The sequence below is a fragment of the Papio anubis genome, chromosome X (genome assembly GCF_008728515.1).
Source record: "Papio anubis isolate 15944 chromosome X, Panubis1.0, whole genome shotgun sequence".
NCBI lineage: Eukaryota > Metazoa > Chordata > Mammalia > Primates > Cercopithecidae > Papio > Papio anubis.
The window spans coordinates 71,711,202-71,736,937 of record NC_044996.1 but is presented as its reverse complement, the minus strand read 5'-3'; the positions used below and the strand labels follow the sequence as shown (position 1 = coordinate 71,736,937).

At 34.2% G+C, this 25,736-nt stretch overlaps 1 protein-coding gene across 4 annotated transcripts in view; it reads right to left on the bottom strand.

The window, feature by feature from the left end:
* Positions 1-564: 564 nt before the first annotated feature.
* BRWD3 (bromodomain and WD repeat domain containing 3) overlaps positions 565-25,736 on the bottom strand; it is a 136,124-nt gene continuing 110,952 nt past the window's right edge. For 2 of the 4 annotated variants that reach the window (XM_003917932.3, XM_031660963.1), the window contains 14 exons: positions 24,114-24,225; positions 23,261-23,322; positions 22,998-23,153; positions 22,229-22,349; positions 21,136-21,261; positions 20,942-21,020; positions 19,251-19,307; positions 18,066-18,206; positions 17,123-17,197; positions 15,666-15,818; positions 14,114-14,277; positions 13,627-13,724; positions 12,946-13,104; positions 565-8,979 (listed from right to left, as the gene is read on the bottom strand). In XM_003917932.3, the coding sequence (XP_003917981.1) occupies positions 8,225-8,979; positions 12,946-13,104; positions 13,627-13,724; positions 14,114-14,277; positions 15,666-15,818; positions 17,123-17,197; positions 18,066-18,206; positions 19,251-19,307; positions 20,942-21,020; positions 21,136-21,261; positions 22,229-22,349; positions 22,998-23,153; positions 23,261-23,322; positions 24,114-24,225 (2,258 nt within the window). In that variant the 3' untranslated portion in view covers positions 565-8,224. The remainder of the gene's footprint in view (positions 8,980-12,945; positions 13,105-13,626; positions 13,725-14,113; positions 14,278-15,665; positions 15,819-17,122; positions 17,198-18,065; positions 18,207-19,250; positions 19,308-20,941; positions 21,021-21,135; positions 21,262-22,228; positions 22,350-22,997; positions 23,154-23,260; positions 23,323-24,113; positions 24,226-25,736) is intronic. The other 2 variants (XM_031660964.1, XR_004180854.1) reach the window with 2 other exon arrangements.

Below are 25,736 nucleotides of genomic sequence, written 5' to 3'. Positions count from 1 at the left end.
ATCCTCTACAGTTTTCCTGGGCATTTACTTTTTTGTAAGAGTGTGTAAGATATACAATTCAATCATTTGAGCTTCAATCATTTTTCTACTTCCAAACCTGGTAGTATTAAAAATTCCAAAGCACTAAGAGGTTTAAAGATCCATATCTCAAGGTCCTCTTTATTAAAAGATTTGAGCCAGAAGCAAAAACAAAGGTTATTTTCAAGATACACATGCATGACTTAGAAGTCTCCATTTCATAGAGATTGGGAAGAAAGAAAGTAGAACAAAACATCTTATTAATAAAAGTTAAGACTACAAACCTGGAAGCAGATATGCTGGATGAATCAAGGCTTTTCTAGTGAGTAGCCATGTAGGCTTAGGCAAATTACTTGATTTCACTAAAACTCATCTTTCTGATCTAAAAAATCAAATTAACTGATAATGTCATTCTGATGATTGAGATTATGGACTCTGTGAACTGTAAAGCTCTTTATAAAATTCCAGTGCTTGGCACATAGAAGACACTCAGTAAATGCTGAATGAATAAAAAAGTGAACAAATCTAGGTAGCAACAGTCTCGTCTTTTTTTTTTTTTTTTTTTTTAGCTGTTTCTTCTCACTAATATGAAGAGAACAGGCTACAACTTCCCGCTGGTAAATATCTTTTTTGAAGGAGATGCCAACACATGTTTAGAGAAAGAATGTGGCTCATTACCTCAGATAATTCTCCGAGAATTTCTGCTTGAATACTTATAAGCAAAGTTATAAAAGGTATTTTTAGTGTTAAAAACTTGTCGTTTTATTCAGCAGTCTTAAATTTTTGAGAAAACTGGAAAGCAAAAATGTATGTACCACAACCTTCAACTACTGCTTTGTTTTAATAACTTCTTTTTCTTATGAAAACGACAAACCACATTTAGAATAAAAATGAACACAAATCTACAAAAGTAAAAGGATGACTTGGTAATTTCATGACTATGAGGATATCATGGGCATATTTTTTGCTCTATAGGGTCAGACTAGACAAAAACACTTGTTTTATAAACAATACTGAATCTAATTTATAAATTAAAATTTAACATATGGAAATAATTCAGAACTACCAGCACTTCATTATTAATATTTTAGATGAATAATACTCAAGGGTAACAAAATAGTACTTTTCAAATGATTACACAATTTGGTATGCAAATTTCATTTAAACATATTGTAAGCTTTTTTTAAAAGCCAAGGGAGGACGGAACATGTTAGCAGTTTCCTCGACTTAAATTACTTAACAGACTATACAAAATTGCCAATACAAATTAACATGTTGTTATACAAATTCTAACTATAATTGCAACATGACAAAAATCAACCACAAAAATCCTTAAAAATGAATAAGCTCCACCAATTAATATTAGTCACCTAAATTAAAGAATTTAAAATGTTTTTATTTCTTCATATATTTACTTACAAAACTTATAAAATTGAAGAGAACTGCAAAGATGCTGACCAGGCAACGCGGCAATTCAAAATTAATACTAGAATCAGAAAGACTTTTAAGTCTCCAACATCAAATATTTGTTAATTAATAACTGTTAAAATTAGATGTCTAGAATTAAAATTATAAGATTTTATAATTATAATTAAATGTTTATAATCTGTAGATAAGAACTTCATTAAGGCAATTGTCACAGCTGGCAAAGAAAAATCTATTAAAGTAACATAGAAAGGAAAGAAAAACGTGTCCCTAAAACTTTGGGGAAAAAATTGATACCATAAAAATTTTACTTAATATTATTGTTTGATCTACCTATGTTTTGTAGCATTAAAAAGCCCTTAAGTATTTATATAAATGACCTGAGAAAGCCACTGTAAGCTTATAGGCTTAACTATCCCACCAAAAATCCCATTTAAAAGATCAACTCACAGGCTCAATATATTGGTTTTATTTTGCACATTTTTGTAAAGTAGCTTTAAATTGTCAAGAACATGTAATTGAGAGAGAATGGAGAGCATCTTTTCCTTGACCTTCTCAAGTTGGAAAAAAAACGGATCCTCAGGCTGGAGTGCAGTGGCATGATCACAGCTCACTGCGGCCTTGACCCCCCAGGTTCAAGTGATTCTCCCACCTGTCTCCCACGTACCTGGGACTTACAGGCACACGCAACCACGCCCAGCTAATTAAAAAAAAAAAATTGTTTTGTAGATATGGTGTCTCACTATGTTGCCCAGGCTGGTCTTGAACTCCTGGGCTCAAACAATCCTTCCAACATGGCCTCCCCAAATGCTGAGATTATAAGTGTGGGTCACTGTGCCTGGCCTTAACCAAAAATTTTTAATGTAAGATTTTTATATCCTTAAAGAGGACTATCTCTAACCAATTAAGCAACTAAACAAAATACCAAACAACTTATCTCCACTTCAATCTCTGAATATTGTAAAAAATCAGGCTACTTTTGTCCTAAATACATTTTTTTAATTCTAAATACACAAAATAGACAGTATATACATCAAAGATACAGTCCAGTCTTTGGCCAGCTTATTTATCTTGTATCTAGTGGAATGTTTGCCATTGGGAGACAAATTCTGGTAACTATATAGGTTATGAATGTTCCTGTTAGAGCATTCAGATCATTTCACCTCACTTCTCTCCCTCCTACACTTATACTGAATTAAAGCACCATTTACAGTATAGGTAATCTGACCATATATTTTAAAATGCCAGGGATATATAGCTCAGCTGTTAAAAGTCATAAGTCATAAATATATTAGAGATCTATTCATTTTGAAAAGCTCTGCAAAACAAAATGTTGACAAATGCTTTGCAGGCTGTTATTGAATGCACCAAGCAGCCCACATTTAAAGTGTAAACATCATATTTATTATCCTAAAAGTGACCCAAAGAATATTTGCAATGTCTAAGATGAAAACAAAAACAAAAAACAAAACCTTTTCTTTGATAGGAAGAAGCATCCTAGTTTCTCAGATTAAAAAATAATAGTAATAAAATATTCTATGACAAAGAAACAAGACCTAAGAGTTACATGTTACAATCTCTAAAGCTGAATAGGTAACTCCATATTTCTTTCTTCTGGTTAATTTTTCTCTGGTACATAAATTAAGGCATAAAGCAGCAAGAGTGCAATTGATTCCAAACAACTTGGAATTTTATTGTAAACATCCCATAAAGAATGGCAACAAATTAGTCCAGTTTTTTGTCTTTGAAGATAATTGCTTATTAATGACTGACAACTGCCAAACAAAACATCTTTTATAAATCAAGCCAGTTTAGATTACCTTTTTTACTGAATTTTAGTTTAATGGACATTTTGCCCATATACAATATCATATCAACTATGAACTGATTTTTCCATCTTAAAATGTATGGATACCAAGAACAAATAAAAGGTACAGTTATGTTAATACTGTGTAAGAGATTACAAAAGACAAGAATGATAAGTTACAGGACAAAGAAATAAATTACTGATTGCCATCACCACAGTATTGTTTAAGAGTTAACATTTGAAGTACTGCCTAATGTGTATCTGGTGACATATGCAAAAACACATTTCCCAACTGGATTTCTAAATATTTTTGCATATCATTTTAAAATTCAATTACCAGTGGTGGTTTCATTATGTTATCAATAGTTTTATTTTTTAAGAAAATACTTATCATGCTTTTATATGTCAAAGTCTCATATTCTAGATTTAATTTAGAAGAAATGGGCATACATGTAAATAAACAAACACAACTTAATTCTAAACTGCAGGGCCTTTCTACTATACTTCTCCCATCAATGAATCAAAAATTGCCAATCTTAAGTGTGGTAAATTAGGTGCAGTTTTCATGGCAGAAAGGAAAGTGAGGATAAAAGTAAGCAGGATTGAAAAGATGAAAAAAGAAACAATCAATAATAAGGGTATATAGGCCGGGCACGGTGGCTCACGCCTGTAATCCCAGCACTTTGGGAGGCCGAGGTGAGGAAGGAAGGAAGGAAGGAAGGGAGGGAGGGAGGGAGGGAGGAAGGAAGAGAGGGAGGAAGGGAGGGAAGAACGAAGGAACAAAGGAAAGAAAGAAGGAAGGAAAGGAGGAAGGAAGGGGAAAAGAAAAGAGAAAAGAAAAGAAAGAAACCTGAGTGCTACCCATATTCCACAAAATATAGCACCATGAAAAAACTTAATTTTATGTTGGAATTTAATCAAAACTTGGTAAAGAAGCTTTGCTAAAAGATGAGAAACAAAAAAGCATGAAAATACTTTCATACTAATTTTTGAAACAAGCCATAAAAGTGACCTTAGAATATTCTATTTCTGATAAACCTTTCATAAAGCCTCACGCTCCACAAAAATATTGGGGATGGGGTTAGCATTTAAAACAATGGACTTTACGTGTCAAAAGTTCCATCCCTTCCCCTAGAACTATTCATCTCAGAACTCAAAATATGACTGTAATTGTTTAAAAGGCTGGACAGCAAAGTATACTGAAAATTATATATGATGCAAGTCTCCCTTTTATGGATGTGAAAATTCCAACTTGAAGATACGTACCAGTTGGTAAATGTACATAAAATGATTCCCAACATACATAAACAAGCAAAAGGTGTTTCAATTCCCCATTACCAGAAACACACAAATTTTTGAAAAATGCTCAAAAAAGTTTTATCAAAAAGTTAGAAGTGGCATTTACATCTTTCTCTTTCAATCACTCTATTATTGTCTGATGACAATCTATGGGATTAAAACAAAAACAACAAAAACATAAATAACTGAAATGTACTTCAAAGCATTAGAAGGCTGAGTTAAATAGCTGAGCACACAGTTGTGCAGAATGAGATTTATAATTTTACTCAGTTACTTTGTTACTTTGCATCTGGGTGAAACAAAGTGTTGTAGAGAAGAATTCCAACACAAGTCTGATTTCTGGGGAGGGGGAAAAAAAGAAAAAAAATTAAAAAGGGAAACAAAAAGAATAGAGGGACACAGATACATGATAAAATCTGGACTGGTTATCTAGAAGGCATAATGAAATGGATGATCAAGCAGTAAATATACAGGCTAAGAGCTGTACAGAGGCAAAAAGTTGGTAGACTGTCCTCCATACAAAATGTTCTCTTTTTTTGAATGTCGGAGATAAGGTGTGTCAAGTTGGGGAAAAAACTTTACACACATACAAGTGCACAAACACACATATACAAAAATTTAGTAATTGGGCTAGTAGGCTAGTGAATGTTTGAGAGAGCATCCTATTGCTGAAAGAGAAACACACAGTAAGCCATAGAAGAAACACACAGTTCAGATTGTATAAATATATACACACACTAAGATCTTAAAGCTGGGAATTTAAACATTATTAGCATTTATGAGAAATATTACAGCTCACTGACTATTCATATCTAGCATAGGATTAGGTTTATACATGTATATGCTCTCATGGGCCTAAATATAACAGTGGTTTTTCTTAGCAATTTAAGATTTAGGCTTTTCTTCAAAATTCTTTGTTCATTTCCTACTTGCTTTGCTATGGCTGGACCCAGATTTTATGTAAGTTTAAAGGGCCTCAAAGAAATTAAAATGATAAAGTAATCAATGTGATACTAATTACAACACATTCACAGGAGGTGGTATTACAAGAAAGCAAAGTGTAAATTGGGGGGAAAAAAGTCCAGATATAAAAGTAAAAATACTATCTTCCAAACTTTTATTTTCACACTTATTAAAATAATTTGCATGCAAACAGAAAATTATCTGTTTGTTTAATAAATGATAACTATGTTTATCTAACATACCCTGATGACTAACTCTTTAAATCTTAATAACTGAAATAAACATTACAGCAAAGTGCTGTTCACTAATATTTTCACAGTATTTCACTACATATAAAATATGCTTTAAAATGTCTTCAGCCTTATTACTCTAATTATCTAATTCTAGAAAATCTTGACATTTGGGAAATAAATGTGGCATTTTTATTTTTCAAAATAAATTATAAATAAAGCTCCAGATAGCCAAAATCACACAAATGTCAATTCTTCTACATTTCAAGAGGTCAGCTCTTCATAGAAGAATGTCAACAAAAAATTTCACACTAAAATGATACATGTGATCCATATTTGGGTATATCCAGGAATTTAAGTAACTATGTTACTTAGATCAGGATAGGCCAAAGTATTATTGATTTCAGGAATACAGGCACGATTTAGTCTAAATGCCCAAGAGATAAATAACTGAAACAGCACGTTTTAGGAAAAACCAAATGTAGTTTCAAATAGGAACGTTTTGAATCTCTACTATGGTTAAAAGTGGCAGCTGAGTTACAACCAGTAGTAGTTTTGGTTTAGTGAAAAAAAGACTACAACAAAAAAATAGCTTGGTCTGCTGTCTAGTAACAGAAGTTAGTGCCATTAACAATTCACAACAATACTTTCTCTTAAAGCCTGAACATCATTTCTACTGCAAGTGAAAACTGCTTAAAGATGTTAGTCCAAGAATAACCCTACTGCCGACCCTACCAAAAAAGCAAAGTTTTATGTGTGTACACCTTCCTCTGCACTTAAGGGTTTTCAGATGCATGAAATGATTGAAAGCATGAGACAAACACATTAGCTTAAGAAAAATCCTGGGATAGCTAGGCATACACTAAGAAGTCTGTTTTATCCCATGAGCCTGATCTAAGTGCAACAAATTTGCTGTTACAGAAACATAAATTGATATTATCCCTCTTACCTCAGAAATGTAAGTATCTAACAAATCAACAAATCTGTAATATTACATTTGGGGACTAAAATTGACCTTGAAACTCAAGCTCACTTATGGAACCATGTGCACTCTACTGCTGTAAACAAGACAATAAGGGTTTTTAAAGATGCTTTTTTTCTATAAAATAATGATTCACAACATCAGTGTGCAGTGCAATAAGGTTCTTTCCTGAAAGACTAGAACAGAAGAACCCTTTGGAATGATATGAGCAGAATCTATAAGTTGATTCATAATACTAGCTAGCCAAAACATTCCAACTCAAACTAGGTGCTTTGTTAAATTTTAAGATTCAAATGAAAACCAGTAACTCACAGCTGTTAAATGGTAAGTGGAGCAGAAATATATGAGCAGTAGCCCAAGTCTACTTACACAAATATGTTCATGTTCTAAGAAAGTCTAAGGTAGAGCATACTATACTTATGAAAGTTTGTTAATTACAATTATTAATTTGAGAGCCAATACAATTATTAACAACCTCTCAGCTTATAACTTATGGGTATTCATTCCTACTAAGCTTGTTCTATTTCTCCTTAGTCAGTAAGGAATAACAGCATCTATTTTCCTTAATGTTTCCAGTAGTTGTAGTTAAGAGGTAGCTGAGCTACTGTTCAAAGAAGTTGTTCTTTGTGGATGAGGATTTTTCAAATGTTTAAGTTATTTAAGCTACACAAATTCTATTAATGCAATAAAATGTGATAGGAAAAAAAATTGATGCAGGAAACTTTTGCATTTGGCACCTTGTCTAGATTGATACCTCAAGTATTCTTTTTTAATAAAGTTAATGCACACATCAGAACACACCACGAAGATCTGCTACATATTTACAAGGCACCAACCCTTTCTCACCTTTAACGTGAATTATGCAAATCAATGAAAAGCATATCAAGATCCCCCCACCCCCCAAAAAACTGTAGTATAAATATATACTTCAGTTCAGTACAAGTCATGAAAGTTTGGCCTGGGAAGAGTAAAATAATCCAGATCGCTCTTACAATATAGAAACTGTAAACATTTAATAGCTGCCTTTAGGATTGGTGTATTGTGCAAAAGTTATTATTACTGGGTATAGGAATCAAAATGGCAAAAACAAACTATATAAAACTCTGTAAGAAGGTGCTATACTTCTGTGATACAAAAGCAAAAGAGGGCTATTCTATTGAGATAAAAATGTCATGCTACTCTTAAGAAGCTGAATGCTCCTTTAATGTAGTAAATCTGTAGTGTGTCTGTGTTGTGTTTCGTGTGTGTGTGTGTGTGTTTGTGTGTGTGTGTGTGTGGGCAGAATTTCTTTTAATTTAAGGCCTAATGAGTAAGGCTTATTTGAACAAATGAAGTGTGGAGATCAAAAGTCTTGAAACAAATGTATACTGGCATAAATGGAAAAGCACCAATGTGAAAGGAAGCAGAAGTCCCCACACAACTTGCTTTGTAGATTTCCTGGTAAATTCCCTGCAGTAGAAGGCCATTGAATTTTTTAAGTTATTCTAAATTTATTAACTGTTAATAATTCCATCCCATGAGATGGCTAACCCTGGCTTTTTCTGTCATTTTACGCACTCTGCCTGATCTGGATGTACCAAGATTCAGAGGATCCTCAGTGGACACAAAATTGTCATTATCAGAATCATCATTATATAAAACAGTCCTCCTGCCTTGGTTTCTTGTTTTAATTCGAGGCAGTCTACTGAAACGTCCTGAAAACATGGTATCAAATTCATCATCTGCAATACGTGCTCGTTTGGCTCTGGTAGCTCCTCTAGAAGCACCTCTTCCTCCTCTCCCTCTTCCCCTCCCCCTAGTGCCACCTCCACCTCTTCCTCTACTCCCTCGTCCCCTGCCTCCTCTTCCTCTGCCTCCTCTACTCCATCTACCCCATCTTCCCCATCTGCCTCTTCCTCCTGTGCCTCTGGTCTTCCAATTTCTTTTTCCATTGCCATGTTGCTTTCTGAGTTTTCTTTTAGGTCTGGTTTGTATGAATTTGCTATAATCATGGTCTCCATCTACGTAATCTTGATCTGTTCTGGAAGTTGATTCAGAGTCAGAGTCAGAACCACAGGTACTTTCAGAACTTAAACTGGATCCTAACTCTCCACTTTCTGAGGTGGATAAATGAGACTTCTCTTTTGTTTCTTTTTTCTCTTTATCTTCTCCTCCCATGTTTTCATCTTCTTCTGATGCACTAAGTAGTTTTCTCTTGATTCCTGTCCGGGGCTCTCTGCCATCACCATTTGTAAGGGGTCCATCAAGGGAGTGATCTAAATTAAAATAAATGATTTTTAATTGTTAAGCTTCAACATTGACAAAATGGTTATTTAGGTTCAAAAACAGTCTACAGTTCCCAAAAATACATGGAATAAAATCACAGAGGGTGTCAGAGTAAGAATTTAAATTTCTTCAAAATATAAGATATTAAAGTGTTCATTTTTGTCTGCTTTTTTGGGAGGGGGAGGAGATTATGGGGGTGGAATGATGGCAATGAGGTTTAGGCAGAAGTTTTAAGGGCCTACTTCAGGAAGAATTATCTGAGAACATGAATTAGTTTCATTCATTTGGTCAATAAATTTTTATTCATTGTCTACTATTAGCAAGGCATTGCTAGAAGATTTGAATATGGCAATGAAAGGGACAGTCCTTGCTCTTGGAATCTGTATTTTAGTGGGAATACCTTGAAAGATAATAAAGTGATAAATTAATAATAAAATTTCACACAGACATGTTATAAAGAGGATTTTTAAAAAGAGTATTTATGTGTAGAAGGGAGTGTATTTTAGATAGGGAAGACTTCTCTACAGAGGTAGTATTAGAAGAAATAACTGAATGAAGTCAGATGTAGGGAAAGAACATTCCAGAGGAGGGAACAGAAAGCAAGCCAGTATAACCATAGTGGAATAGAAAAACAGTGAGTGGTAGGAGATGAGTGCCAGTGGAGAATTTTAAGCTGGAGAAAAAATCTGATTTATATTTTTAAAATGGTATGGTTGCTGTATATAAAAAAGATCACAGAGGAGGCAAGACTGAAAGTGGAAGGAGAGACTGTTTGGGTGTCCCGTGCAGTATTCTAGGTAAGACATGATGAAGGATATGTCAATAGATGTGATGATAAGTGACTATATTTGGAATATTTCCTTCTAGAGAAACATTTCAAAGGCTGAACTGATGGGACTTGCTGACAGATCATATGTCAAGTGTCAAGCACAGAATGAAGACTGACTCCTAGGTTTTATGGTCTAAGCAACTGGGTGAATGGTAGAGATATTTTGAGGTAGAGAACACTGAAGGAGCAACAGGTTTGAGCAGGGCACTGGAAAAATCAAGATTCCATTTTAGATGTTGACACAGATCCCAGGAAAGACTTAAAAAAAAAAAAAGAAAGAAACACCAGTCTGGAGCTCAGGGGAGAGGGTGGAGCTGGAGATATAATTGTGGAAATTTTCAGTAGAGATAATATTTAGGGTAATGAGAACTAGGAGAGCTCACTGAATGAGTAAGTAAAGACAGACAAGGTGGCTGAAGACTGAGACCTGAGATGTTCAAACATTTAAAGATAAAGAAGAACCAACAAATAAAATGGAGGACCAGCCAGTGAGGTAGGAAGGAATCAAGAGAGCAGACTGGAAGAATTGAAAAGAAGTAAGATTAGGGCTGAAGATAATTACAAGATTAATCTAATAAGTCTGGGTGTTATGGACTGAATTGCATCCCTTCAAAATTCATGGAAGCCCTAACCCCTGAAGCGACTACATTTGGAGATTAGGGCATTTAAGGAGGTAATTAAGGTTAAATGAGGTTATATGGGTGGGACTGTAACTCAACAGGACTGACGTTCTTACAGGAAGAAGAAGAGATACTAGAGGTATTTCCCTCTGTCTCTCTGTAGAGGCAAGGTCACATGAGGACAAAGCAAGAAGGTGGACATATAGAAGCCAGGGAAAAAGCCCTTATCAGATACACATCTATATGGCACCTTGACATTGGATCGAGCCTCCAGCTCTGTGAGAAAATGAATGTCCGCTGTTTAAGCCACCCAGTCTGTGGTATCTTGTTATGGAAACCCAAGCTGACTAATACTCTAGGCTGGAGACTAGGGTGATAGCAGTAGAAACTACACAGAAGGTTTAAGTGGTATTAAAGAGTTGTGGAATTCACAAAACTTGGCAACTGACTAGGTATGAGGGGTAAATGAAGAGTCAAAAAACACTGAAATTTTAAGCTGGGTGGCAAGAAAGATGGTGATACCATTAACTAAAATAGTGAGCAAAGAAAAAGAAGCAAGTTGGAGATGCAAAGATGATAAGCAACCGAAGATTTTTTTAAAATTTTTTAAGGAAGCACTTGGAAATTATTCTAATAGAATAAAGAGATATCTAAGCGGTGCATATACATTTGGAGAGTCATCACGTCAAGATGACGGATGCAGTCATTAAATTCCTTTATTTGTGGAAGACAAAAACAAGCAAACAAAAAACAGTGGCAAACTCTGCAAAGAGAAGAAACAGAAATAAAAGATATAAGCTAATCAATAGAGTATAGAAGCTTAAGAGTAGAGTTCATAGAGAAGGTAATCAACCACATGCAATGATACAGAGATTGAGAAGTTAAAAACTAAAAAACGACACTAGCTGGCCACTGAAGAGTACTGATGAGTTCGAGAACAGCTTTTGAAGAGTGGTCGGGACAGACACCATACTACAAAGGATAAACGACTCTGTGGATGGGAAAAGCAAAATAGATGAAGGAAACATGGATTAATCTTGGCAGTGGAAGGAAGAGTAAAATGAAAAAAAGGCAATGGCATAAGTATGCAAGATCAGAGGAGACACTAAAGATATAAATTGGGAAAGACAAAGGCACTAATTATTTTCAAGTAATCAAATATGTTTCAATATTTCTTACATAGCCACTATAAAATATCTTTGGAAAAGCCTATTTTTAAGTTATTTGATAGTTAAATAACAATGGATAAGCTACTTAATCTTGCATTAAAATGTATATAAAATTAAACGTATATTCCAATAAAATTATTTGAAAAAGCATATTAAATATTATTCACAAACTTCAAATAGCTGAACATGTTAGAACTTTCTTTGAATACATTCAAAGTCCCTAATATAGGACTAAGTATAAGAAGAAAGTTTGAGTAACAATAAACTTCAAATATTTATGATAATTGATGTCCCTTGTATGGTCCAAGATAGAGGCACATAATGAATTAGGTCAGTGATTTCTTTTCAAGCAGTGAACATTTTTCTCCTAATAAAAAGTAAAATAGCACTTCCTTATATGAAATAACAAACAGAACTGTCTGGTTAAATGCAGAAGGTTCTTCTGAGAATGCCTGAAGTACTTTTGTGGATGCCCCAGAAACGGGCAGGGCACAGTCTGAAAACCACTGACTTTGTGATACAGCAGGCCCCTAGGGAAGAGGATATCTGACTTATATAACTGGAAAACCTTAAGGAAGGTGGTAGAAGCGGCTGTTGACTGAAAGAAGGCTCATTTCTCAGCCCAGACTCATATTTTTACTGCAGTGGGCCACAAAAATATGAGACCTATTTAAAGATGACTTTGGAAACTCTCCTTTCTTATTAATATGGTTTAATAAATGAAAAATCCTAAATGTGTTTTCATGTGCTTGGGGAAAGAACTCTTCATTTAGTTTTTTCTCCCAATTCCTTTTATTTTATTTATTTATTTTTGAGATAGAGTCTCACTCTGTCACACAGGCTGGAGTGCAGTGGCACAATCATAGCTCACCGTAGTCTCCTACTCCTGGCTCAAGCGCTTCTCCCACCTCAGTTTCCCAAGTAGCTGGGAGTTGTGTGCCACCACATGTGGCTAATTTTTACTTTTTTTTTTTTTTTTTTTGGTAGAGATTAGGTCTTGCTTTGTTGTCCAGGCTGATCTCAATTTCCTGGCCTCAAGTGATCCTCCTACCTCGGCTTCTGAAAGTGCTGGGATTACAGGTGTGAGCCACCATGCCTGGCCCCATTTTACATTTTATTTTAAGACTAAAATACATTTGCAAATAGCTATTGGAAATCTGTTAATGGCCTGTTCCCAGTTATGAATATGAAATGCTATCTGACTCATATGTGACAAAATTCTCATTAACTATAAGGATATACTAGTTTTTACTATGCCAATATGTCAGCTTTTAAATGATTTATCTTCTGTCATAAAGAAATAAATAATAAATGTCTTGTCCCGTATTTATTTCCTACCTTGTTTAACTGGCAAAACTCTATTCCGCAATGATTTGGCTTTCCCTGGGTCATGGCTATTTCCACTTCGGCTATATCCACCAAAGCTCGATGAAGAAAATGGCCCATCTGGCTCATCATCAAGTAGATATAGTGAAAGCCCTTCAGCAGCATCTGAAACTTGCATTTTAAAAGATTTTAATACTAACATAATTATCATGTTTTCAGGAAAGGCTACTTTTTAAAACCATATCTCTCTTATGTTATTCCAACACCAACATTATAAGTTTCTCTATTCCAACACCAAAATTATAAATTTCTCTAACAAAATGATATGAATATTTTGAGAACAAATGGTTGAATGTCAGAAAAACTTGTCCAATTGCACATCACAAATTTTCAAATATTACGTTGGTAAATATATTATAGATGAGTGCTCTGAGATATTATAGACATTAATCATTTAATCATAAAATTTTAAAACTAAGAGACTTTTCATGTAGTCTAATAAAGAAAATTAATCATACGGCCTAATGTCATACTCAGGGACACAAAACTAGCAAGTAGAATTGGGAATAAAACACAACGTTTAAAAATCTAAATCCATTGTTCTTTGCACTATAAACCATGCTGCCTCTTCCATATCCCTAACATCAGAATTAAACTGAGATACAGAACACCAAAAACAAAAGACATATTTACCAGGAGATGAGAAAGGAGAGCTAGTCCTGGCATAAGATACTGAGGTATTCTGGTCATTTTTAGGCTGTAACTTCATTTGTTTCTGCTTCCCTTTTGGACTGGAAGTAAAAATACGTAACAACGAGCAATTTTTTTTTTTTTCTGTTAGCAACATATTATGATAGACAGTATGATACAAAGAGGTATCAAGGTCAGGTATTAGCTGACCAAAGAGGAAATGCCCTAAAGTTCATGTAAAATGCTTGAAATAGATAATTTGACAGTGAAAGTTCAATCATTAAAATTTAAAAAAAAAGTTTCTGGGATAGTAAAATCCACATAAATAGTTCTTTTGGTTACTAACTCTACACAGGCATAAGAGTTTAGGAAACAAACAAACAAAAAGACCTCTTGGGATCTCCTCAAACTATTCATCAACTTTCATAAATTAGGTAATACACACAAAATGCTTTGAGAACAAAAAAATGTTGTATCAATGTAATGATACCTAGGTGCTCCACTACTAGATAACGAACTGCTGCTGCTTCTTAGACGTTTTCTGTACCGTGGCCTTCTCCTCTTCTGACTCTGGATTGCTGACTTATACTCAGAGATGATATTTTTGATATGACTTTCAAATAAGGCAGATAATCGCAGCATCATGCTATAAATCTGAGAAGGCAGAAATTATATAGTCTTAACTAGTTTTGTATTTTTTAAAAAGGTATAAACATGTCTAGACCAATATTAAGCATCATCATTACGGACAAAATATTTGTTCACTTGAAAAATTCTTCTCAAATAACTAAAGTAGGATACCATTTTCACCTAAAAATAAATGTTTTTCAAATATAGTATTCAATGTTCTAAAGGGTAGAAAAAAAAGACTCTGATACAATGCAAGAGAATATAAATTGAAACAGCATTCTAAAGGACAATATACAGTCTGTACTAAAAAACCTTAAAGATACACACATCCTTTGGCTAATAATTTTACTTCTGGGAATTTGTCCCTAGGAAATACCACAGAATTATATACATAAAAAATTATATTCAAGAATGTTAAAGATATTACCTATAGCATTATTCATGTAAAATGAATAACTGGAAACAACCTCAATCTCTAGCCAAAGAACACTGGTTAGTATAACATAAAACAACCACACAACAGAATACCATTAAAAACCTTGTTTTCAAAGAGTCATGACGACACAGGAAAACATTCATAATACTTAAGTAACAAAAAATGCTTCAAAATACGAAATCTACTATTATAAAGAATATATAAACATGTGTAGGTGTATGTGTTAATGTAGAAAATCCTGGAAGTAAACAGTAACTGTAAGTAAAAATAGGTGATAGGTTTCACAGGTGATTTTTGTTTTCTTCTTTATACTTCTCTGTGTTTCCCAAACTTTCTATAGAAAATTTCATTCTAGCAATCAGGATCAAGGGGGAGGGGAAGCAAGTGTAAACAAATTATGTTTGCAGAAATTAGTGGAAATGCATTTTCCATAAAGTGGAAGTACGCAAGTATATATTTACTGTGCAACTGATTAAAAGTTAATCAGATACCAGTGATTTCAAAAGAAAAAAAATAATGACTATTTTTCTATTCTGAATATACTTTAAGTTCTGACAAAATATAGGGAAAATATTAAATGTGAATATAAATAAGCAGTTACAACTTCCCAAGATGGTTTATTATCTGTTAGAATAAATGGAACATACATATTCAGAGCTAATAAAAATATTTCACATAAATTAACACTGTCAATCCCCTTTCTATTTATTAAGTCACTTATTAGACATATTAAAGTGTACTCAAATTACTATCTCTCCTCTCCTTGTTCTTTCTCTAGTAGCTATAAATAATTATTACTAAAGAGTAAAGAGACAAGTAAGAGAAAGGAAAAGGTGGTTAATTTCAGAATGACTGCTAAATATATCTTTATGCATGCCTAACAAGCAATCCATATTTCAAAAAAGATACTGAGGATCAAATTTCAGTAACTGGTTAAAGAAAACTGCCTGATAATTAACCCAACTAATAATCATACCCTTGACTTTTTATTAGAGGTATAAGCTTTGGAGTTGTTGAATATTTGGCGAACATCCTTATAAAATTCCAGAGGACTACCATAGTTTCCTGCTTCCAAAGTTTCTTTCACAGTGCTGAAGTCCACAGGAGTATCTATAACATCTTGATAATCCTACAAAGAAGAATGTGTTATTAAATACTCAAACTACATAGCAATATTAAGGAATACAATGGGACTACAATTGGTATCACCTACTACAATCCACCATGAGATAAACACATTGCTTTTCAATGTGACACCTACCTCCCCACAACCCCAAAACATCTTTTGGTGGCTCATAAAAACAGCAGAAGTCTGTGGGAAAGCCTTAGCCCTCACACTACAGTAATAACCATAAATAACTACGAAGGGAAAGAATAGAAAATCCATAGCCGTTGGCTTCATCTCTACAGCTTCCATGTCTTGCTTAAAGGCTGATACAACCTCCAAAACCCCAGCACACTGTTTAATGATAAAAGATGGGATTATTCACATATCATTAAATTGTTCCACTCTACAAATTAGCTACATATTTCCACGATTCCTTGCTATGAGAACATTCTATCTAAGTGTCATTAGTTAAGGGACAAAGTCAAGTTGGTCATGTTTGTGCCTTTCTCCTTTTTGATTTTAAATCAATGTGATACCTTTGCTTCATCGAAGGGATTCCATCTTATAAGTCCATAATTCATTTGATTTTGATTAGGGAAGAGGAGAGATTCCATTTTAACCTAAATCCAGTAAAGATTTTCCTAGGGTTATCAGATGGAGTTACATCTGAAATTTAATTCCTATATATGCTACAAGCCTCAAAAACAAGTTTCAGAGTGAAAACCATACTCAGTATTAGATTCCTTATTGTATTTAGAATCATCAAGAAGTAAAATCTCCACATTTCCCTCCTAGGAAAAGCCAAAAAGCCAGAAGGGGACAGATAAAAGGTATTATAAACAGAGAGAAAATATTTTTCAAAGTATGAGAAATCACAAATGTTCTAAATATATCTTATTTTCTTAAATCATAAAAAAACAGAAGTGTATTCTAACACACAGTATGGCTTATGTTAGAACTTGTGTAGTACGATGAACAAAATTTAAGAGACTCAGCCTGCTTGCTGAATGAAGTTCCAGTGGGAATAATCAGCTGCAATACAGACACAATTATATTGTGTAATTGATGTTTTCTACTCTGCTACAGTAGCTTCAGATCTACATAAAAAAGTAAACATTTACAAGGAGGACACAAAGAACAATCTTGAGAACACATGTTGATTCAGAAAGAGAAACAAAAAATAAATGATCAAAAAATCAAACAAAGGTAAAAAGGGTGCAGAGTTAGAAGGCAGTCTTAACAAATTATAAAAGGTTCATGTACAGTATGGAGAGTTTAGAAAGTAAAAACAATCAGTACGTCTTTTAAGAGACTACCAGGCCTACCTCAGAAAGAGATGAATCTTGTTGTCTTTCTGGAACAACAGACTCTGAGGATTCTCCCTCTTGCTCCTGATAACCCTATTAGGGTAAAGAGTATATACTGGTTTCCAGACAACTATAACAAAATATCAAGACATGTAATACAATTATGACTTAAGTCTCAAAGATTCATACACTGGAATCATGTTTTTATTGGCTGTACTTTTAGGTGAAGGAATTATACATTCGTCATTCTCCTTTGCTATGAAAAACACAAGACTAATTTATTTTACCCAAACTCCCTACAAGCAAACAAACAAATTCTGTTGAACACAATCTTGTTCCTTATTTGAATGATATTTTTTCCCAACTGAGACCCACAGTATACAGAGAATATCAATGTGTAGTAAGCTCATAGGATGGTCTGATGTATTTCTAAAATAGTGCTGTACCTCTTCTCTGAAAAAGTTAAAATAGATTTGCTATCTATACTACCTCAGTGAATAGATACACTCCCAGAAAATAAATCCTACAATCAAAGTTGTCATCCTTTTACCTTCATTGAAAAGAAAAGTCATACTGGTATACTGGTTACTCTAAGTGGCCATATTGATAACACATTCAGTATAAATTACACAGAATTGACATGTCACCAAACATCTACAGTGTACAGAGGTGTATTTGAGTTTAGTAAAATGTATTAAATAAACATCTGAAATAAAAGTGGGAAAGAATAGCAAATGAACTCTGATTCAAATTTTTCTTTTACAACTGTATAATTTACACACTGAAGACACAATGGCATTTTAAAAAAAATCAACTAGTCACACTCCTACTTTCACAATCAAAAGATTGGAAAAAAAGAAAGGAAAGCAGGGAGTGAGAACATTGCTCTTATCTAGATTTTAGCATGGACATTTATGGGAAATTATCATACTGACAATTATTTAAACAACTGTATGCTTACTGGGTAAGAAAGAAGATCGGTTGGCTGTCGAAATGGCTCTGAGTCTTCACGTTCATAAATGAGGCTCAATAGTTCTTTGCATTGTTTTTTCCAAGCATCAGGATTACACTTTAAAGACTGTCTTCTGCCTCGGCATTTGACCTACAGATTTTAATAGAGTTATATGTAAAAGATCTTTCCTTAACTCAGTTGATTTTCTCATGAGTCCCTAATGTTAATATATCTATCTGTATATATATAGCGCAGCTGCTATTTTAGATTCTTAGCTTAAATCAGACAGTATTTTCACTGGCAAAAATAATTAATGAGTAAAAAAACCTAGACATTATATTCATGGAAATCGCAAGAATTCTAGTACTCAAATCTGAACTTCAAATAAGGTACAGAGGAACAAATGCTTCCTTCCTCTACAAGATCAAGTTATAATGCCTTAATATTTGCTGGTAGTTAAGTATACTTGACAATGGCATCATATTTTTCTCAAAAGAACACTTGAATGATTTTTGTTTCCCAGAAATCCTTTGAGGTCATGATAAATTCTGTTCTGTACCATTTCATTTTGTTACGATCTCTTTCAGTATTTCAAAATATATTGTTCCTTATATAAAATAACTACATGTCTAATTATTATAGAGCAGAAGTCTGCACAAAAGAGTTAACAAAGTAGGCCAGAGCTTGCTTCCAAGGTTGCCTTGGCTGGCATTTGGGAACTTGGCATTTGAACGGCTTCCTAAATTATTAAGACAGTTTACTGTCCCTAGACAGTATAAACGATGTGATTTGTGCTGAATACCTGATTTCCTTCTGGGAATCCGGAATCTCAGTATGTGATAGTTAGAGGGTACCCAAATAACCAGCCCCCAGTAAAATCTTTGGGGACTGAGTCTCTAATCACACACATGCTGGAAAAAGAGTGTGATATGTGACCCCACACAGGGGAAAGATATTAATAGCATAAGGAAGCCTGTACATAAATTTCTCCAGATTCTGCCGGTGTCTTTTCCCCCATTACTCAACTGGGTACCCTTACTGCATCACTGTAGTAAATCTTATCAATGAGCATACCTAATATACTTAGTTACAAGAATCCTTCTAGCAATTCTCCAAATATGGGGTTGGTCTTAGGGATCACTGACACAGAAAACCTGAAAACGCATCTCCTCAGCAGTTCACTTATTTACTCACCCTTCTTCCAGATGAAGTACCAGGACCGTCTGAATCTAAATCAACCATTTCTGTATCCTAAATTAAAAAGGAAGAGTGGGAAAAGACTGTAAGTTACATTCAAAGTCATATAAATTAGATGGACATTTACAAATAAATGGGAAATAAAATCACAGTTAATTTCCCCCACTGAAGCAGCAAGTAGAACAAAAGATAGAGGGAGACTCACGCCAAACTTTCCCAATATGCAATGTACAAGCTGGAAAATATACTGGAAGAAGAATTAAACAAGGTTTCTCTTTAAATAAGAATCGGAAAGGAGGGGAACAGTATAGTAGTTGCTATTTGCTAAAATTGTACCTAAGTGTTAGTAATTTTTAAAAACCTTATTCTATATGACATGCTCATTTAATATACAATTATTAATTATTCATGATTACTCCATTGCCATTTCAAGAAATAGATCTCATATAATATGCATTTATATTTTCCTATAGGAAAGAGATCTATTTCAGTTAAGTATCTCTCGAAGGCATAATTTTTTTAATACGAAGAGTCAAGACCCAAGCACCACTAGTGATGGTGAAATACTGGGTAATATGTAGTAGAAAATCAAAAGTAGCTCATGAGATATTGGTACTCCTTTCTAATAAAATAAAGCTGTTGAGTTATATTTTTACTTAAGTTTTCTATTTTAACCCAAACAGTGCTACTCTGAGGTGAAATTCCTGCTACACCAAATTTCGAGCTAAAATACATTTATGTGAAAGGTCAGAGAAAATATAAGGAATATATAAGAAAATATAAAAAATATTAGTGATAGATTTTTCTTAGGTGTCAAGAAACTATAATAATATCTCACTGGTATATCATGTTTTCCTTATTATGCAAATAACATTTAACTGTAATAATATATTTCATTGTCAGACACACTTTCATGAAAAAATTAAAAAAACAGCACTGGAGATTTACCATTCTGGAGATTAACAGTATAAATAATATAAACATGCAAAATATATCATGCCACTGCAACACAATCTAGCACATGTGAGTCACTCATCCCTGGGATGAATTGTTTTCCAGTAAAGATTTGTGAATTACCACTTTCCAATATTGTTCCAACCTCTATTTTGGTTTTTGTTTCGATCATAACCTCCAGTCAAATATGGCTTTGTGTAAATTAGAAACATAGGGGGAAATCAGGAATATGAGGGTCTGCTGCGTACTACTTCCATTTCATTCAGAAGAGACAGGTTTATCTTTATAAATTTTCAGAAAGGAAATCGAGTAGCAATTTCACAAAACTACTGAAAATTTAGACTTTCAAGCCTGAAACTTTAAAATACTTTAATATTTTCTATACAGCATATAGAAAATAACATCCTTACTGAAATTTCCATCAACTAAGCATTCTTTTAAAATATTGAGCACTTGTCTTGTTTCTAAATGTTGGAAAATAAAGTGTTGATTTCTCATCGTTTACACCCACTGTGTCAAATATGATGACTGGCCCCCTGTCTCTGAATAAACCCTGCAGCACTATTTTATTTTTGATATATGCCATCTAAGTACACTTTAAAAGACGCTGGTATTCAGCCAGCTTTCAAAAATCTGTTTTGCTGTTCATGGCCAATTACAACATTTACACATAATACTGTACTTCAAATAAGAGAAAAGTAACTCATTCCTACTAATCATGCTGTGATTCTTACCTCCTCTGCATCAGTACTGTTTCGTTCTTCTGCTTTAATTTTATTATAAGTATCCAGTATATCAGTACAGCTCTGATCCCTAAGAAACAAGTCAATAGCTTCAGTAATTTTTACAATTTTTCAATTAATTTTTTTAAAATTCATTTTTTAAAAACCTTAAGTTAGATTCTCTGGAAGCTAAAACTGCTTCTTACCCAATAAATCGAAGTAAGACATCAGTTACAATTTTAGCTGCTTTAACTATAGGACTGTCTGGCTCATTGAAAGTCCTGGCATTATGCTCAATATAGCGTACCTCCCACATTAATGCTGATATTCTCCTGTGAAACAAAAAATACTCTGTTAGTCTTGGCTGATATATTTAGAGTATATTTTAGGAATATACAATATGGAACAAATATGTACTTAAACATATTATGTCAAAGGTGTTCCAATATGCATATAACTCAATATATTTGACTGATGAGCACTAAAAGGAGATGATATAGTTACAGTATTTAAAGCACAAGCAGGGATTTTGAACCACTGGAATGTATATACAAAACTTAAACTGACCTAGGACATTATGGGTAAAGAGTCATTAGACAAAGTCAAAAGAATGTTTACTTTAGTTTTCAGGGGAAGAACCAAGAAGAGCAACAACAACAACAACAAAAACCAGATTCTAAAAAATGACAGATTTTTATCTAATTACTTTTATGATATAAATATCAAATCAAAATAATATGTTATGAAAATATAACCAGTTCTCAATTGCAAAGGCAGATTAACCAGTCATGGAATACTGTGGTCAGTAGGAGACTTGGATGAGAGATGGACCAAGAAATGCCCTCTACTGCCTTCCCATAATCATCTCCCATCTCAACCAAAACAAAGAAAAAAATTACTTGGCTCCTTTCCTGTATATATTTCAGGGCTGGTAACTAAATCTAATTAACTGTGACCAAATTCTCCAACAGAGGATTTAAACATGCTCCAAATCAGTAGCACCTTAATCATCATGAATCCACAAACCACTTAAATTGCCTTTAATAAACTAAAGTTAAATGTAGTTTTTGTTTTACACACCATTTGTACTACCCATATTTTCCTCTCAGCCTTTCTTCTCTATCCCCAAGAGTGAGAATCTACTAAATAAAGGGAAACTAATGTTCTAAATTTTTAAAGGAAATTTTGGTGTGGATCTTTTGGATGATCATGTTATACTATGAAAACGCAGCTCTCAAAAAGGAAAGCAAAAGCCATAAAGCTATAAATTTTATAATAAGTGATTTAAAAAAAACAGACCTGTAAAAGCGATTTTCAAGTCTCCGCCTGATGGTATTGAGGTCAGTTGGATAAGCAACTACAGTACAATACAAGGGGTAGGCACTGAGATCCACTGGAACAGCAAAAGGGCTGGCAAAATCTACAAAATCATCAAAATCAAATAAGGTAGCTATAAAGGACATTAACATCTCATGGTAACAAACATTTATTCATATATAAACAAGAAGGGAGGGTGATATACTACATTTCTAAAACCATGAGGATTCCATTATACAAACAGAATGTTATTCTTTATATTTGGATATCATATCTATGAATCATGCATGATACACTGGTTCAAATCAGGTAAAACAAAATTAGAGGAGCACTGGGTTTAACTTCAGATTTCTGTCTTTCCTAGATAAATGCCAAACTTCTCAAGTGACATGTTTTAGAAAATTTAACTATTCACGTGGGTAAAATACATTACTCATCCACTGTCCTTACCAAAAAACCCATCCAAAGTCAGGCTCAGGGAATAGCTAGAGAATCAAAGTGATGCAAAAAAGAAATAGACACTTACATGGTTACCTTACTATTATCCCCCAGATTGCTTAAAGAAAATTATCAGTTATTACTTTGGCCAAGCATATAAAACTGTTAATATTAAAACTAGAATCACTGTGCTTCTTGAGTTAAAAGTAAAGTGTACAGTGAGAAATCGTATATCCTTTTGTAGAACTTAAAATTTCTGCTGATTTTCCTAGCTCCTCTGCATGCTCCTAAAATTTTTTCACATTCATCATACCCAGGGAAAGAAGGTGGTTGATGCCCTGAATAACCCGTTCACATTCTTCATCTCTGGAATGAGCCCCCCACTCTCCTTCCTGGGGTTTGTATAGCAAAGCAGTCAATTCTTCCTGGGAGACAGGGACACCAGCACCAACTTCATCTGGAAAGGCAGCTAGGTATAAGATTAAAAAAAAATCAGAAAAAAATTAGTTTCCAGTATCACGTGAATATCATTTTACTTTTAAAAGAATTATAATTCATTTTTAAAAGCATATTTACTTCCTTCTGGAATTGGCTCCATATCCCAGGGGCTCATCTTTTCTCTCTCATTATTGTCCCAGCTATTAAAAAATAAGAAGATGCAAATCAAATTAATCATAGAGTACTTCCTATTATATACTACCACAATTTTACATGACTTCTTGGGGGTGAGATTTGAAAAGGGCAATACAGTTGTCTTGAAAGTACAACTCTGGTTATATACAGATAACAATAAACTTCTAATAGAGAAAACATGGTCCATCTCTATGAAACTTAGAGGGCAGAAAGCCTACTTTTAGTCAATACAGAGACTAAAAGTCAGTCCTCATAGAATGAACATTTCTTCTATCATTCTTGAGAGGATTTATTCATTAGCAATCTTACAACTCTGGATTTTCAAGAAGAATTAAAGTAAATGTTGCAAACAAATAGTACTTCCAAACATGAGGCAACCACCTCTGCCTAGAATTCATACGACTAAACAAAAGACTAAGTACTAATATTCATTGCTATATTCCAGCAATAACAATTACTTTAAGTAGTAAATTAGTTTCCATATTTCCCATTAAAAAATAGTTGCAATTCTTGTCTGAAGCAGAAATAGTTAATAAAAAATGCAGACAATAAAAGAGGTAGAAATAAAGTGTTTAGTTATTCCTTTGTTTTAGTCAAAGAAAACAAAGAACTTTGCTTTGACTAAAACAAGGGAAAACTGAGCACTTTACCATCAAATTTCTTCTTTACAGGTACAGGTATTGTGAGACTAGATAAGTCTCACAATACCTGTACCTTTACTCCTGGTGGAGGTTTTTAAAAGTCCACATACTACTACAATATCATATTAGGCATAAAAGATCATAAACATACTTACTGAACACTATAACACTGGAAAGAACTATCAGGATACTCTGGTTGAAAAGGCTGCTGACTCTCCACAGTTCCAAACCACCAGGCGTCATCTATTATACTGCGGAATCTATCACCTATAACGTTTTAAAATTTTTAAAAGGATGCTCTTGAGAATATTAGCTCTGTTCCCACTCTAAATTACTGCTTTTTGTTGACTACAGAAGTAACATTGTATCTAGCATTATCAGAAGCTTCCATCTAGGTTTTCGAGATAAGTGATTATTTTACGTTTTAACCTCTTCATGTATTTTGATTTCCAAGTGGTAGAAATCTTGCTGAAATAAATTATATATGACCACGTCTTCTTAAATAGATGATAACTTTTTCAATTCCTTAGCATCATCATTAGGCACACTTCTTATTGTATTACATATGTACATAAATGCAATTGATTCTTCTATCTTGCTTTTAGCTTTCTTTAAAAATCTCTTCATACTAGTTTGTATATTACAGATCTTCAAGGCAGGCTATAAATCAAGGAAGATGTAGGAAAGTTTGGAACTTCCTAGAGACTTGTTGAATGGTTTTGACCAAAATGCTAATAGTCATATGAACAATGAAGTCCAGGCTGAGGTGGTCTCAGATGGAGATCAGGAACTTATTGGGAACTAGAGTAAAGGTCACACATGCTATGCTATAGTAAAGACACAGGCAGCATTTTGCCCATGCCCTAGAGATCTGTGGAACCTTGAACTTGAGAGAGATGATTTAAGGTATCTGGTGGAAGACATTTCTAAGCAGTAAAACATTCAAGGAGTGACTTGGCTGCTGTTAAAAGTATTCAGTTTTATGTATTCACAAAGATATTGTTTGGAATTGTAACTTATCTTTAAAAGGGAAACAGAGCATTAAAGTTCAGAAATTTTGCAGCCTGATGACTGATACTATAAAAAAAAAAAAAAAACCTGGCCCGGCATGGTGGCTCAAGCCTGTAATCCCAGCACTTTGGGAGGCCGAGACAGGCGGATCACGAGGTCAGGAGATCAAGACCATCCTGGCTAACACGGTGAAACCCCATCTCTACTAAAAAATACAAAAACTTTGCCAGGCGAGGTGGCGGGTGCCTGTAGTCCCAGCTACTCAGGAGGCTGAGGCAGGAGAATGGCTTAAATCCGGGAGGCGGAGCTTGCAGAGAGCTGAGATCTGGCCACTGCACTCCAGCCTGGGCGACAGAGTGAGACTCTGTCTCAAAAAAGAAAAAGAAAAAGAAAAAGAAAAACCCATTTTCTGAGGAGAAATTCAAGCCAACTGCAGAAATTTGCATAAGTAACTAGGAGTCAAATGTTAATCATCAAGAAAATGGGGAAAATGTCTCCAGAGCATGTCAGAGCTCTTCAAGGCAGCCCCTCCCATCACAAGCCCCGGGGCCTAGAAGGAAAAAATGGTTTCTTGGGGCTGCCCCCCTGCTCTGTGCACACTTGGAACTTGGTGCTCTGTTTGCCAGCTGCTCCAGCTCCAGCCATGAATAAAAGGGGTCAAGGTATTGCTCAGGCTGTTGTTTCAAAGGTTGCAAGCCCCAAACCTTGGTAGCTTCCATGTGGTGTTGGGCCTGCAGATGCATAGAAGTCAAGAATTGAGGTTTGGG